Source organism: Lactuca saligna, chromosome 3 (genome assembly GCF_052625555.1).
Source record: "Lactuca saligna cultivar CGN05327 chromosome 3, ASM5262555v1, whole genome shotgun sequence".
Classification (NCBI taxonomy): Eukaryota; Viridiplantae; Streptophyta; class Magnoliopsida; order Asterales; family Asteraceae; genus Lactuca; species Lactuca saligna.
In genome coordinates, this window is record NC_136419.1 from 184,057,702 (window position 1) to 184,073,196 (window position 15,495).

At 34.0% G+C, this 15,495-nt stretch overlaps 1 protein-coding gene and 1 non-coding gene across 3 annotated transcripts; both read right to left on the bottom strand.

Moving 5' to 3' along the window:
• Positions 1–3,560: 3,560 nt before the first annotated feature.
• Positions 3,561–8,406, bottom strand: LOC145037600 (putative E3 ubiquitin-protein ligase XBAT35). 2 transcript variants are annotated; one of them, XM_078986299.1, is made up of 11 exons: positions 8,101–8,406; positions 7,625–7,739; positions 7,406–7,486; positions 7,115–7,203; positions 6,905–6,996; positions 6,696–6,777; positions 5,991–6,090; positions 5,846–5,896; positions 5,142–5,227; positions 4,429–5,023; positions 3,561–3,884 (listed from the first exon to the last, which is right to left on the bottom strand). In XM_078986299.1, the coding sequence occupies exons 1-10, from the start codon at positions 8,200–8,202 to the stop codon at positions 4,445–4,447; spliced, it is 1,377 nt and encodes a 458-aa protein (XP_078842425.1). In that variant the 5' UTR covers positions 8,203–8,406; the 3' UTR covers positions 3,561–3,884; positions 4,429–4,444. The 2 variants fall into 2 exon arrangements, with proteins under 2 accessions (XP_078842425.1, XP_078842426.1); XM_078986300.1 differs by lacking the exon at positions 5,846–5,896 and having other exon boundaries at positions 8,101–8,405.
• A 4,856-nt stretch (positions 8,407–13,262) lies between these two features.
• On the bottom strand, positions 13,263–13,369 carry LOC145037927 (small nucleolar RNA R71). The gene has a single exon (XR_013679037.1). It is a non-coding gene; the product is annotated as a small nucleolar RNA R71 (small nucleolar RNA).
• Between the last annotated feature and the right edge of the window lie 2,126 nt (positions 13,370–15,495).

The window sequence follows — 15,495 nt, forward strand, 5'->3', positions numbered from 1 at the left end:
AGACCATGATACGGATCATGGCATAATGTCAAGACTATGGCTGGCATATAGCATTCTGTATTGTATGTATGGTATGTGATATTTTAGGGAACTCATTAAGCTTTGTGTTTACGGTTTATTGTTTATGATCTCAGGTACTTCCAGTATGAAAGAGAAGGGTCCGACATGACTGCACTGCATCCACCCATGTTTCCACAATGTGATGATTTTGGGATTGTACTCTGATAACTGTTTTATTATAAAATTCTTTTGAATGTTTGAATAAAAGATAATTAGTGTTTTGGTTAATTAAAAATGAAATTTTACCTTATAATTTTTGGAGTGTTACACTTAAGGTTAGAGGCACTCTGAAATAGGTGTAAGGATCGAGCTCCTTTAAAACAACCGAGATTCGCATGCCTAATTATGGAATACGACGACATGCACTCTTTTCTCGATCTGTTGTGCTGAACAGGGGAAGAAGAAGACAAATCTTTCGGTTTTTGGCAGCCTATGTCTCTTGGGTTTGGTCACTTGGTAGAAAAGCACCGGTCTAAAATTCTTTTTACTTAACTAGTTCCGAAAATTTACTAAATGCCCCTACACTTATATATCCTATGATTATTATTAGAGTTACCGAAATCGTCCCTATGGTTTGATTAAATTTATATGTTTGGTCCCTAACTTTTATTTTGCACTTGGATCGTCCCTATGGTTTGATTTTGTTGCGTTTTTCGTCCCTATAGTTTGGTCAAAATTACACATTTGATCCCTAACTTTATGTATGCAAGGGATGAAAAACGAAACAAAATCAAACCATATGGACGATCCGAGTGTAAAAGAAAATTTAGGGACCAAACATGCAATTTTGACCAAACTATAGGGACGATTTGAGTAATTTACTCTTATTATTATTATTATTATTATTATTATTATTATTATTAATTTAACACGTTTACATTTATTTAAAGCATTTTATTTAATTAATTCGCTTCCAAACCTACGATGATTTAATATTTATTTATAGAATAATTTGCATTATTAATTGACAATTTTTGAAAATAATTAAACGACAATGGGTGGTTTCATTTTGTGATTAACAATGGGCTGATGATGTGGGAAGGAAATCTCACTCATGGCTAAATTTAAGCTCAATAATTCATGTCCTTTTCAGCTAGAAGTGTAAGCAATAGTCTAGGCTTTTAATCAAATCAAGTATGTATATACAATAATTGAGTGTAGATTGAGAGAGAAGTGATAGGTCAGCTTTCAATTAATTTTTTTTTAATTGTATAAGAAATAATATGGTATAAAAAAGAGTCACTTTCTAGCATTCTCGATTTGCATGTCATCAATTTTGATATCAAATAATTTTTCCAAGGGTGGAAAATAATAGTTACGGGTTCAAGGATTTCAAAAATTCATATGGATCCCTCCAGTAAAATCCGTTTCAAGTTTCATGATTACTTTATTCTAATCCGATATTATGCGACCTTGAATAATTTAGGGGTTATAAATATATTGATTATGAAATCAAATATTGAGTTCAAAAATGTTCTTATAAATTAAAACTTATCAAATATTTAGAATTTCTTTTTTTTTAAATGAATTTATGTAATACATGGTCTTATACTTGGTTAAGACTATACGACTTTTAATTTGGCAATAGTGATAATTAATTTATCAATCATAAATCATAATTCCACGAGCAATGCAAGCTACTTTCCTCAATTGCAAACACTTTATTTATCCCCAACAAGCAACAAAAAGACTAAAAGCATAATCGAATGCCCTCCATTTAATTTAATAACTTATTTCTAATTTTTAATTTAAGTTCAATTCAGGTTAATTTTAGGTTAATCTTTTCTATCGCTATAGGTAGCCCAAGTTTCTTAAAAACCAGTTAGTTTATTTTCTCTTGTTTAACCATTCAAAAAAAATTTCCTGATTTAACCACTCAGAGCCTTTTTTTTTTTTTTTTTTTTTTCCTTTTTTAAGAAAAGCCTTGTTAGTTTTTTGCTGTATTGAATCGCAAAAAATAATCAGAAAAATATTTTTCTAGATGTTTAAAAAAAATCAAGTGCTTAAACCGCTGAACAGTTTAAATAATGTTTTTTTTAAATAAATAAACAAACTCTCTAGTCAAAATCCTTAATTACCTATCCAAAATTAGCCAAAAAAAAAAAAAAAAAAAAAAAAAAAAAACACACATATTAGCCAAAACTAGCCCACAAAAGAGTGGGTTTTAAGATTCATCTACTGTTTCGTCATTTATATATATATATATATATATATATATATATATATATATATATATATATATATATATATATATATATATTATTTTGAAGATATAAAACCATAGATTATTTTAAAACCTACGGTTTTCTCTGTATAAACTACACTTTCCCAAACCGTATCCTACGGTTTGGGTAAAATCTACGGTTTTTTTTTTAACTACGATTTTGGGGGTAAAGTCTACGGTTTTTATTATTATTATTATTATTATTATTATTTTAATAGAGTTTTTTTTTTTAAAAGTTGACTACTTTTGTGTTAAACTTGACTACTTTTAATCAAAATAATTCTCAAAAAAATACTCTATATTAAAAATAAATATAAATAAAAACAAAACCATAGCTTTTTTACTAAAACGGTAGATTTTACCCCAAAAACCGTAGTTAAAAAAAATAAATAAATAAATAATAAAAAATAAAAAACGTAGATTTTACCCAAACCATATGGTTTGGGAAACCGTAATTTATACAGAAAAAGTCGTAGGTTTTAAAATAACCTACGGTTTTATATCTTCAAAATTTATATATATATATATATATATATATATATATATATATATATATATATATATATATATATATATATATATATATATATATACAAAACACGAAATAGTAGACGAATTAACGAATCAGTAGACGAATCTTAAAACTATGGTTTCGTGGGCTATTTAAAGACAAAACCTAATTTATTTGCTAAATATTGTTATTCACTTCTTTCATTTTGTTGGATTAGTAATTAGCCCAAAGTTAAATGGTTTAATGGAATTGGGCCATGTATGTAAAATATTCCTTTGTTCTACAATGACCGCAAACTTATATTTTTTAAAGTTGATTCCCGTCTGATCTTAGTCTTCAACACTAGGTAGCCTACCGTTCAAACACAAAATAAAAAGATTTTGAAACCTAAACATTTTTGTTTTGTTTATATTTGGGTAACTTCTTTTTTTCTACACTTATTAGCATGGGAGGCTTAGAGGGGGCAAAGTGGGCAGCAGTACAGGATCCAATTTTTTTCATTATATATTTTTATTTAGAAATATAAAATTATAATAAAGATAAGGGCCTTTTTTTTCTTGTTCGTCCTGAGCCTTTAAGAATATTTCATTTTTCAGGACCGGCCCTGCTTATTAGTAACAAACTTATTGAAAATATTCACATGTGAACATTATAACCGGATATAACCTACTAAAGCTACCTAGATATGTGAATACTTTCAAAAAATTGGTTATCTTGATGTCTAAAAAAAAAAATTATCAAGATATAAACAAACCGAAAAATTAATTACCTTAATAAATCAATTTTTCTTATTTTATTTATATATCCAAAGAGCACTTGACATAACACAATTTAATTATATTGAGTTCACACGGATAGGCTAGATTTACAATGCACACACGATTCAATACATACTTCATAACATCTGGAGTGTCTATAATTTATAAAAAACCAAAAAATGAAATGCAACATTGAGCTTAAAGCTTACTACATTATCAACATGCCAAAACTTCAAAAGTTGTAGAAATCTTGATGATCACCTTCAAAAATTTCCACTTCCCCATCAAAGGCAAACATTATTTTCACCATTGCTTACCATATATATACAAACTGCATAAACAAAGAGAAAAAACATTATATTTAACTAAATAATCATTTATTAAAATAAAAAAACTACTGAATTCAAACTTATTAACTAATAACGTGGCCCACAAGAAAATTCAGACTTGGATCCTCAAATATCAATTATTTTAGAGACAATTACAAAATTGGTCCTTGTGCTTAGCTAACTTTTTGGTATTAGTTCAAAAAACAATATTTTTTTTTTGCAATTTTGGTCCTCATTTCATGGTTTCATTACACATTTGGTCATGGATCGTCAACTTTCACAACCCAGACGTTCAATTTGTGAAGGACCATTTTACCCTCACTTGTACTTTTAAACACTTAGTCTTGGTTAGGTTTGCAAAAAAGACCATTTTGCCCTCACTTCTAAGTTCTAACTATAAACACTTTGTCTTGGTTAGATTTGCAAAAAAAAACCATTTTACCCTCACTTCTAACTATAAACACTTTGTCCTGGTTACATTGTAAAAAGACCATTTTGCCCTCACCCATGTGTTTAACCTTTTCTCGAACCAAAAAGACAACATACCGATTCAATTTCAACCTCAGACAGCATAAAGCCGAACAACTTGATCAATCTTGGCACGACAAACGGGGCAACCCCAATTCTTCCCTTTGACTTCGGTCAAACATGACATACATCCAGCCATATGACCACATGGGATACACGCCCCTTCAACCGGTGCATCCAAACATATAACACATGTTGAAGAATCATTATTATTCTCTTTCCCCTTCTCACTAGGGGCAGAAACGGAATCAATGGAGGGGTAATGAATCGGACCATCATCATCCACCATGTCTGAAAGCGGTGGTGCTGATGGAACCATGGGTGGTGCAGTAGGGACAATTTGGGAATATGTGTTGTATTCTGTATGGGGATGATAACTAGTGGAAGTTGTTGCTTCATCATTGTTTTCCCATTTGTTTTTTTTGTTGGTTGGAGTAGAGTCGGGGTAGGTGGTAGGAGCCGTGGGTGTCGGTGTTGGCGGCACCACTGAACCGGATTGGAGGGTGGTGGTGGTGGTGGTCATAGCCAGTGGTGACTCGGTGTCAATTGGGGTTGTCTGAGGTGGTCCAATAGCTGATTGTTGGTTGTTGAATGGAAATGAAGGATGAATAACCTGAAATGAGAAAAAAACAAATTTGCTGATGTAAGCATTATGTATATATACAGATATATATGTATATATATATATATATATATATATATATATATATATATATATGTATGTATTATACCTGAGGGATTCCTTTGCAAGCATCGCAAAACCGTTGCAAGTTTTGCTTTTCGTTTTCGTTAACGGGTGCAAGTTTGATGCGTGACTCTGTAATTAAAAAATTAATTTAAGTTTAGTCAACAAAAAGTCAACTCGATACTTTTACAATAAAGTTGTGTTTGTTACATGGCTATTTTTGATGAGGACGAGGAGGGTATTTTAGTCATTTAAATAAAAGAGAGATCAAGCAGAGTCCTTCCCCCAACCTTGCTCAAACTTTTTTGGTGGGACAAGTGACAAAATTGTTGTTTTTGTTACATCGGTCACAATCCCACGTTTTAAATGAGACAAAAAAAAAATTGCAGCTTTTGTCTGATTGACATCTGTCCCAGTTCCAGTCCTATTCTGACATTTTGTCATGTCATATCTTGCATCAAATAGGACCTAAAGCTATTTACGATATTCTTTTTTTTTTAAATAATAGGCATATGTAATCACTCAAAATGATCATGAACATCTAATAAAGACAAAAATAAAATGGTAAGCTAAAAGCATATCTCAAGTTCCCAAGACATTTTCCTAGACAACAACAAATCATTTTCCTACATAAGTAATGATTTGGGGCTCCATTTAAAAATCTAATTGGTATTTGGAGTTTCTGACTAAAATAAAGTTTTTGTTTATGTGTATGAGAAGTCCAATCTAACTTAAACTCGATAAACTTACGCCTAACTTGGGAGTGTAAAATACATCGCTTCCTTCTCCAGCGTCTTGGGACTATATGAATATAGAAGAGAAATAAATAGTGTACAATAAATACAAATTCTATATTTCTACAAGTAATTTTTATCCAAAAGTGTCAAGAATTTACTGTTGGAGCTAGTAAGAACAACTGTAGGATCAGGTTGGTTAAAATTTGGTTCATCCATGTTAGCCTTCCATAGTGGAATAAGTGCACGAGGTTTCGCATCCTGTTTAAAACAAAATAAATAAATAAATAAAACATTAGTGTAAGATAAAATATTAATATTTGATTGTTTTTCGAGCTTTTTCAGGTTGTCAGTAGCGTTTTATTAAAAAGGTACTTAGACTAGCGTTTCAATGAGCTTATCGAGAGCTTTTTCGTCATTCTTCCAAATATACCCTTTTGTTAGTTGTACAAAAACCAATCTTTGACAAGCCTGTTTATGTCATTTTACATATTTAGCTTATCAGCTAGTTTTACCAAACATGAGTGTAGAATAAAATATTAATATCTAGCTTATGTGTCGATTTTTTAGGGTGTTAGTAATACTGTAATAGTAGCCTTTAAGATAGATTTTATAAAAAGCTACTCAGACTGGCGTTTCAAAGAGCTTATCGAGCTTTTTTGTAATTCTTCCAAATATACCCTTTGTTGATTATAAAGAAAAAAGAATCTTCAACTTGCCTTTTTATGTTATTCTACGTATTTAGCTTATCAGCTAGTTTTACCAAACATTGTTTTTTCTTAACTAGCTTATCAGTTTAGCTTTTCAGCTATCAGCTAGTTTGCCTACTTAATTCAGACAAATATATGATGGAAAAGACAACATACCTGTAAACTAGAATATATAGCAAGTTCTAACTTGAAAGGCTTTGTAAGTTTACGAGCTCCACATGGTAGTATAACTACCCATCTGTAAGTAGAACCATGTAATTACATATTATAAGTATTTATATAATATTATAATGATTTGGTAGTCTTCTATATACAAAATGTAATGTTACAAATTACAAAAGTGCAAGAGAAAATGAAAAGCTTACACTTTTCTTGAAAGTAGTTGAGGAGCAAGTAGTTCAAGAAAGCCTGGCCCATAAAGCTCATGCAGCCAACCAGAGAATAAGCAGATGTGATTCTAAAAGAATTGCATTAAAAAAACAAACATAATATCATTAATCTATTAAATATGAGAGATTAAGAAGATCAAGAGGAAATTAAAATGTGTATTTAGTATTTACTATTTAGTTATTTACCTCAATTGCACGAACAACATTGCTATATCCTTTGACTCTTGCAACATCAAGTGCAGTTTGACAGTCATCATTCATCACCAAGGCATTAGCTGAAAATTTGAAATGATTAATATCATGTAAGCAATGCTATGTAACAGAATGACAAGGGTATTCTTGTCTTTTGAGAAATCGAGAGTGAGTAGTTCCAAATTATTGGGTTGGACCATGTTCTTTCAAGGGTAAAAGGTGGGGCCTAACAAAAGTAAACAAATGTTAAGATATCAATGTTGTTATTGAAAAAGAAGCACATACCACCATGTGAAAGGAGTAGCTTAACCATCTGTTCTAGGCCTCTTTTTGCAGCATGATGGAGAGGAGTTCCAGCATGACGACCTGAGAAAAAAAAAAGTTGTTTTTTGAAGTGAGATAAGAGAATCTTCCAGAAGATAACAGATATAATGCATGTATCATATAGATTCATAAGCACATGAACAATCGTATACAGACTCTAAAGGGTACAAATCAGCTCACCTGGACGATAGCCATTTACATTGGCACCCAATTCAATCAAGGTTTTTGCTACATCATATAGCTGTGGATTCATGGAAGCTAATATCAGAGGAGTCTTTCCTTCTTTATCCATCCACTGCATCAGAAACAACAGATCGAGAATAGTTAATCGCATAATTTCATCACTAATTATTGCTACACTAACAATTACCTACTTCGGAAATCAAAATTTTACTTTTTTGTTTCCTAAATTAAAACTCCGAACGGGTGTACCATAAAGAGAATAAATACTCAATTCACCAAAAACGCATGTTAATGTCGATTAAAAGTGCTAGATCTGATTCTTGTAACAGAAGTATGCTTCAATTCTATAAAGGGTGCAGGGGGGAAGAAGACGACTTAAATTGAGACAAATGACCTTCAAATTGAACTCGGAAACTGTTCAATTCAAACCAGAAACCACGAATTTTACATGATGAATCAAATTTTAGGCATACCTCAAGGCCAGCACCTTCGTTGCGAAGCGATTTAATGCCTTCAGTGTTGCCATAACCGACTTGTTGATACAATAGTTCGTCCTTAGATTGCTGTAAACCCATCTGATAAGAAATTTTATAAAATAATTAGGGTTTTGTGCGCTTTAATCAATTCCGATCCACCGACGAGATATTCAGTTGTTGAAAATCTCGGAGGAAAATTCACTCCTGACGAAGAATATTGGTGGCAAATTAAATATCAATGCGTTATCTTCCTCACGAAGAGTCAATTGCTCAACCGCGTAACGGATAACGAGTGATCAAATAATAATAACTAACGTTATACCCTACATCGGTACGTAGCAATCCAAAACTTCATAGATAAAAAAAGGAATCTTCATAAAAACTCAACAATTTTCTACCAAATTGATAAAAAAACAATAATAATAAAAATTTACGTTTTTTCTTTTTAGGGATAATGACTTGAAAGGGTAACAAACTTTCGATTTTTGTCACATTTAGTCACTAAACTTTTTTTCGTTATCTATTTGTCATTTAACTATTGAAACTGTTCACATTTTACCCTTATGACCGGCTGTTGTCGGTCATAAGGGTAAAATGTGAACAGTTTTAATAGTTTAATGGCAAACAGATAACGAAAAAAAGTTTAGTGACTAAATATGAACAAAATCGAAAGTTCGTTTCCCTCTAAAAAGTTTAATGACTAAATGCAAACAAACCTCCTCTTGTATTATGTTTTAGTAAATTATTTATTTTTGTTAAATTGTATCAAAATTAGTTGATGAAGAAAACTATGAAATAAAAAATAAATAAATAAAAAAAAAAAAAAACCCTGAAAATATATTTAAAAAAAACAAAAAACCAAAACCGAAATAAAAAACCAATGGTTTGACATTTTCCGAAATAAAAAATCAAAATTTCCAATCTGATTTTGGTTTTACAAAAAAAAATGAACCATTCTCACTGATGTGAATTATGACCATTGGTTTGACATGCGAAATTTGTGACATCCCATGAATATGTAGTTACAACATCGTCTAAAATCGTAATTCATAGTAAGGGGTTAGAGTATCACCACATGAATACGTAGTTACAACATCGCATGAACTCGTAATTCATCACCTACAGGTTATTGGTCTGCTGGTGTTTCCACTGGGTTATCTAGAATAGTCTGTGGTCGTCATCTATACTCTGGTAGATGACTACATCGCCACATTGCTGGTAAAGGTTATGGTATCTCCTTTCATCCTACATCACATATTCATCATCATCTATTTACCTAATTATCACCACCTTTCTATCATCACCTATCTCTCATCATTTTATTTCATCACACACCAACTATTTTATCTACCCATGTTTCATCCGCAACATATTTGTAGATATAAAATAAATATACCGTTTAAATCTTTTAAAACATGTATAAAATCGTTCATCCAGTATAGACAGCAAGTATTCAAATAATATACACACATAGCACGTAATTGATATAAAATATTTCATATCTATGTGTAAGATGAAAGTAATTATATATACCATAAATGATTCCTAACTTTGAACCCCCAAGGTTTACTCTACTAAAGCTTCATATTCTCGGCTCTCTAAACCTAGAAGGGTCCACATCTATCACACCAAAAAGCTCAAGATAGCTCTTCCTCTCACTCTACACACTCAAGCTCGCTAGGGTTCTCACTTATGGGAAAGGTAGTCACAATTGAAGGCCATAAATGCCTTTAAATTTGGCTCGAGCCCAAAGATTTAGGGTTTCTGCCAATAGCGCGAACTCGTCGAGTCCATTCATTAATCCGAGTCATCAGTCGCGACCTTACTCGACGAGTTGAGGCATCAACTCGTCGAGTCTCTCTTCTTAACTCAAAAGAAAAATACTTAAATGATGATACCTGGAAATCCGGATGTTACATTTTATTTTTTTATTTCATAGATTTCTTCATCAACAAATGTTGCTACAATTAAACAAAAATAAATAATTTTGCTAAAACATAATACAATAGGAAGTTTGTTCACATTTAGTCATTGAACTTTTTAGAGGGAAATGAACTTTCGATTTTGTTCACATTTAGTCACTAAACTTTTTTTCATTATCTATTTGCCACTAAACTATTGATACTGTTCACATTTTACCCTTATGACCGGTAACAGCCGGTCATAAGGGTAAAATGTGAACAGTTTCAATAGTTCAATGACAAATAGATAACGAAAAAAAGTTTAGTGACTAAATGTGACAAAAGTCAAAAGTTCGTTACCCTTTCAAGTCATTATCCCTTCTTTTTAAAGAGAAAGGCTTTTTTTAATATGAAAAGGACAGGAAAACAAGTAAAATATTTAACTTTTATACGTTTATGTTAGAGTAAAAAGTAAATTTAACCTTTATGTGTTTATGTTAAAGTAAAAAGTAAATTCGGTTGTTATGGTTTGTGAAAAAAATGTGGTTGAGGTTAAAAATGTTTTTGATTTGCATCACTGGTTTAAAATATAAATTTTTAGTGGTTTACGTCCCTAAAAAAAAGTTAAAATGTCTATTTTGCTATTTTTATTTCTTTTTTAATTTTTTTCTATTTGTTAGTCATATTTTTTTAATTTTTTAATTTTAAAAAACTAAAGTGTGTCCATCTCACCCTCACTATACCAGATGCATATTGTCTTTTCTTTTCTCTCAACTCTCTAGACTCCTTTTTCCTTTCTTTATCTCCGGCGAGACCTAACATCGTTGCTTTTGATTCTACCTACGATAGCAATTAACACAACCTATTTTCTTTCTTTTCCACCTTCTTTAAATAGTAGTAAAATAAGCAGCCCCTACTTCCATTGTCGTCTGATATGTGCATAATTAGTTAATTATTTAACATATATTCTTAGTTATTTTTGGTTAATTATGAGAATAATGTGGACAAAAGGTACTTAAAATGCTTTGAATTGTGTTTTCAGTCCAAAAGATATGCTTGGAGGCAAAGAGGAGAAAAGGGAAAGCAAGTGAAGATTAAAGAGTGAAAAGAAGGACCTACTCGGCAAGTAGATCGACCCTACTCGGCGAGTACACGACGATATGCTAGAAGATAAATACGACTGCTAATTCAAGACGGATAAGTATGGACCTACTCGGCGAGTTTATTCTGCTACTCGCCGAGTACCCTCTGTTTTGGGATATCTTTAAAAGACGAATCCTTATCACATGGGACAGAACTCCTGGCGAATTTTGAAGGATTAGCTGCGACTAAAAGGTTCAGAAGGCGCTAAGGAACCCTAAGCTTCAAGAGTTGGAAGAATTCAAGCAATTAGGTTAATTCTACCACTTAGACTTAGGAATTAAACATGTTTGCTTTCATAAACTTTGTTTTTATGCTTGTTTCTACTGCAACTATGAGCTAAACTCGTTTTTTGTTTCTGTTTGGGGAATACCAAAGAACTCCTATGGTTTAATTATTGAATTTTGTTTAATTGTCTATTGGTGATTTATTAAATTAAGTTTGTTAAAGAACCTTATGTATTAATCACTACTATTTTCTGTTAATTGGAAGGCAATTAGGTTGCATGAACATCACTTAATTGTTAACCTCATATGTCTATGTGAATGCTAAAACGTATGCTTGGAAGTAATGAGTATGAAACTAAGATTAATAAGAAAATAGGAAGATTAATGTGTGAGCTTGTTTGAGAAACCATCAACAAGAGGTTAATTGAATTAATAACTTAATTGACCATTACAAATCTTATTTAATCCAAATAATTAATCTAGGGAATTAATTAGTTTAAACACTTGATCAACGCTTAAATTAGTTAATTGTCTAAGGGTTAGGAGTAATGAACATGAACCTAACTATTATCATTGGTAACCAATAGTAATTAATCTACCTTAACTTAAATAACCATAGGAGTGAATTGGTTGAACCTAAATAGAAACATCTTTATCAAATTTGGTGAATAGTTGTTGCTAGTTAATTAGTTAATTTAGTTTGTTTAAGTTTCTAGTCTTGCAAAACTAGAGAAAAACCCTTTACTTTTATTATTTGTTTTAGTTAAAATTAGCTATTAGTTTAATTACCCGTTCCCTGAGTTCGATACCTTACTTATCAATCTATACCACTTAAAGACAGGTTCACTGCCTTTGTGTGCTTAAATTACTAATAAAAAGTAGGGATAAAACTAGTTGAATTCACACACATCAAGTTTTTGGCGCCGTTGCCGGGGAACGGTTCTAAATAATTAAGCTAATTCCTAATTTGTTCGATCCTTTGTGTGAGTTTACTTGCATAAAGTTCATTTATTGCAATTTAGTAACTGGTAATTAGGTTTTAGTATATGTTTTAGTTAGGTTAAAAACTTAGAATTTTTTTTGAAAAATCACTGATACTCGCCGAGTGCACTCGCACCTACTCGGCGAGTAACAGTTTAGTTACAAATTTTTTTCTTTTATTTGTTTACAATCTTTTTGTTCTTTTTACGCTTTTTATTTGATTAATTTCAGGACTTTCATGACCAGAGGAGCAAACACACCACTGGTACCCCCGTTTGAAGACCCCGAATCCGAATTGAAAAGAAACAAAGGGAAGGACGTGGAGAGTTCAAGCACACCAAAGAAATCACCATTGTCCAACTTGAAGACTATTTTTGGGAAAAAGAAGAGCAGCAAATCAGGAGCTTCAAGCGCTTCCTTGATAATTGAGGAGCCAATTCAAGAAGAGATTAGATACGAAACCGAGGAAGAAGACAAGGCAACTTACGAACAAGAAACCGAATCAGAGGAAGAGTTAGCATTCACTATGGCTAACATTGATGAAATTCCCATGGGAGAATGGAAGAAGAGGATGCGCGACGACCATGGCCCGGGACTTGTGCAACCCGCAATTCCCGCAACTGCCACCTTCGAGCTAAAAGGTCATATCCTAGCTTCACTCAAGGAAATACCTTTCTACAGGAAAGATCATGAAGATGCCTACAAACATTTGGATGAAGTAAATGATGTTGCTGATTACTTCAACATTCCAAATGTCACCCGCGAAACTCAACTGCTTCGGATGCTTCCGGTAACCTTCAAGGGTGCTGCTAAAGACTGGCTCAAATCACTTCCTCCCGGGTCAGTCACTACTTGGGCCAGAATGAAGGAAGAATTTATTGATCACTTTTGCCCACCATCCAAGATAGCCAAGCTCAAGAAGGCCATTGCAAACTTTGAACAACGAGCTGGAGAGTCGTTATATGAAGCATGGGAGAGGTACAAAAGTCTGCTACGAAATTGCCCACACCATGATCTAAATAGCCAACAAGAAGTTTCCATCTTTTATGATGGAGTCAATGTCACGACCCGGCAGCTGCTAGACTCACAAGGCCCACTTACAAAGAAGCCACCCCCGGTGATCAAAGAATTAATTGAAGAATTCTCTAAACACTCTAGAGAATACCACAACCCTAGGAATGATGTCACGAGGGGAGCCGCATACGCTGCTACTGAAGATTTATCCGCGGTCATGGCCATGTTAAAAACCATGGATAGGAGAATGGACAAAATGGATCAAACTATCCATGCCATACGGGTGGGTTGCGAGAATTGCAATGGACCTCACCTCACTAGAGATTGCGATTTGGATGAGCACAGCAACAAAAAGGCACAAGTATGCTATTCGAGCGGTGACCGGTATGATGAGGACTGGCGCAAACAAAAGAAGGAGTGGCTGCCTTACGAAGAGTACAAGAAGGCCAAGGAGGAGAAGTATAGACAAAAAAGGAGAGGCTTTTACCAAAAGGAGGAGCCGGTGCAAGAGAAGAAGCCAAGCTTGGAAGAAATGCTAACTAAATTTGTGGCTGCTTCCGAGAAAAGACATAGTGACCACGATGCTGCTATCCAAGAAACAAGAACAATGCTCAGGAACCAGCAAGCATCCATCCACAACATAGAAACTCAGCTTGGGCAACTTGCTCAACAACTAAACCAAAGGTCACCGGGTGAGCTTCCTAGCAAAACCGAGAACAACCCACGAGGCGCGCAAGTGAATATTGTTACCACAAGAAGTGGGAAGATTATTACTCCCCTGGCCCCCATTCGAACTGAAGCGAACAACGACTCACAGAAGGAAGGAACGGAAGTACAAGTCGAAAACCAACATTCACAATCTGAGAGCCCTACTCGCCGAGTAGGACCGATGGACTCGGCGAGTACATCTGCAAAAACAAATGAACAGCCACCCTTGAAACCATACCAGCCTCCAATGCCGTACCCAGCCCGAGCCAAGAAGGAGAAGCAGGAAGAGGAATATCAGAAGTTCCTTGATCATATTAAAACTCTTCAAATAAACATTCCTTTCATTGAAGCCGTCATGCAAATGCCCAAGTATGCAAAGTTCCTTAAGGAACTCCTCACTAACAGAAGAAAGATGGAGGAAGTGCAGAAAGTAGTACTTAATGAGAATTGCTCTGCCGCTATGCTAAACAAATTACCAAAGAAGAAGGGTGATCCGGGGAGCTTAACCTTGCCTTGCCAATTTGGCAACTTGGCTGCAATTCATGCCTTAGCTGATTATGGAGCAAGTGTGAACCTTATGCCATACTCGTTCTTCAAGAAGCTGGACCTTCCGGAGCCAAGGCCAATTCGAATGGCAATTCATTGGCAAATAAGACTGTTACTTTCCCAAGAGGCATATGTGAAGATTTGCTAGTGAAAGTAGACAAATTTGTCTTCCCGGCTGATTTCATCATTCTCAACATGGAGGCGGATCCGCAAGTACCAATCATCCTTGGAAGACCCTTCCTCAACACCGCTAGCGCCATAGTAGACATGAGAGATTCTAAGCTCACATTGCGAGTTGGGGACGACTCAGTGACATTCGGGGTAGACCAAGCCATGAAGTACTCAAGGAGTAGTGACGACACGGCGTTCTCAATCGACATGCTTGACGAGTTATTGGAAGAAGACATACCTGAAGATTCCAGCAAGTTTGCAGCTTTGGAAGAAGTATTTGATCCAGAAAAAGACTTATTAGAGATTGAAAGACTGTTGGAAGAAGCAGAGTATGAAGAAATAAAGAACCAAGTTGAAAGCCCTACTCGCCGAGTAGACCCGATCTACTCGCCGAGTACATCTGAAGGAAAGCCAGCAGTCGTGAATGCCGCCACCAACTCGCCGAGTACCATACCTGCACTCGGCGAGTCCGTCACTATGCACAATAAATTGGAGCTCAAAACACTACCTGACCATCTGGAATACGCCTTTCTGGAAGAAGGAAATCAGAAGCCGGTGATTATAGCCTCGGATCTATCCAAGACGGAAAAGGAGGAGCTGGTACTGGTGTTGAAGAAAAGGAAAAGAGCCATCGCATGGAGCATCTCCGATATAAAGGGAATAAGTCCATCCTACTGCTCTCACAAAATCAACTTAGAAGAAGG

What these genes read in the sequence shown, in the direction of transcription:
- LOC145037600 (XM_078986299.1), bottom strand. Translation starts at nt 8,202, where the DNA reads ATGGGTTTACAGCAATCTAAGGACGAACTATTGTATCAACAAGTCGGT. An exon ending in CAACTACTTTCAAGAAAAGT is followed by an intron (nt 6,778 to 6,904) that starts GTAAGCTTTTCA and finishes TTCTACTTACAG; the next exon opens with ATGGGTAGTTATACTACCAT. An exon ending in TGTTCTTACTAGCTCCAACA is followed by an intron (nt 5,897 to 5,990) that starts GTAAATTCTTGA and finishes ATATTCATATAG; the next exon opens with TCCCAAGACGCTGGAGAAGG.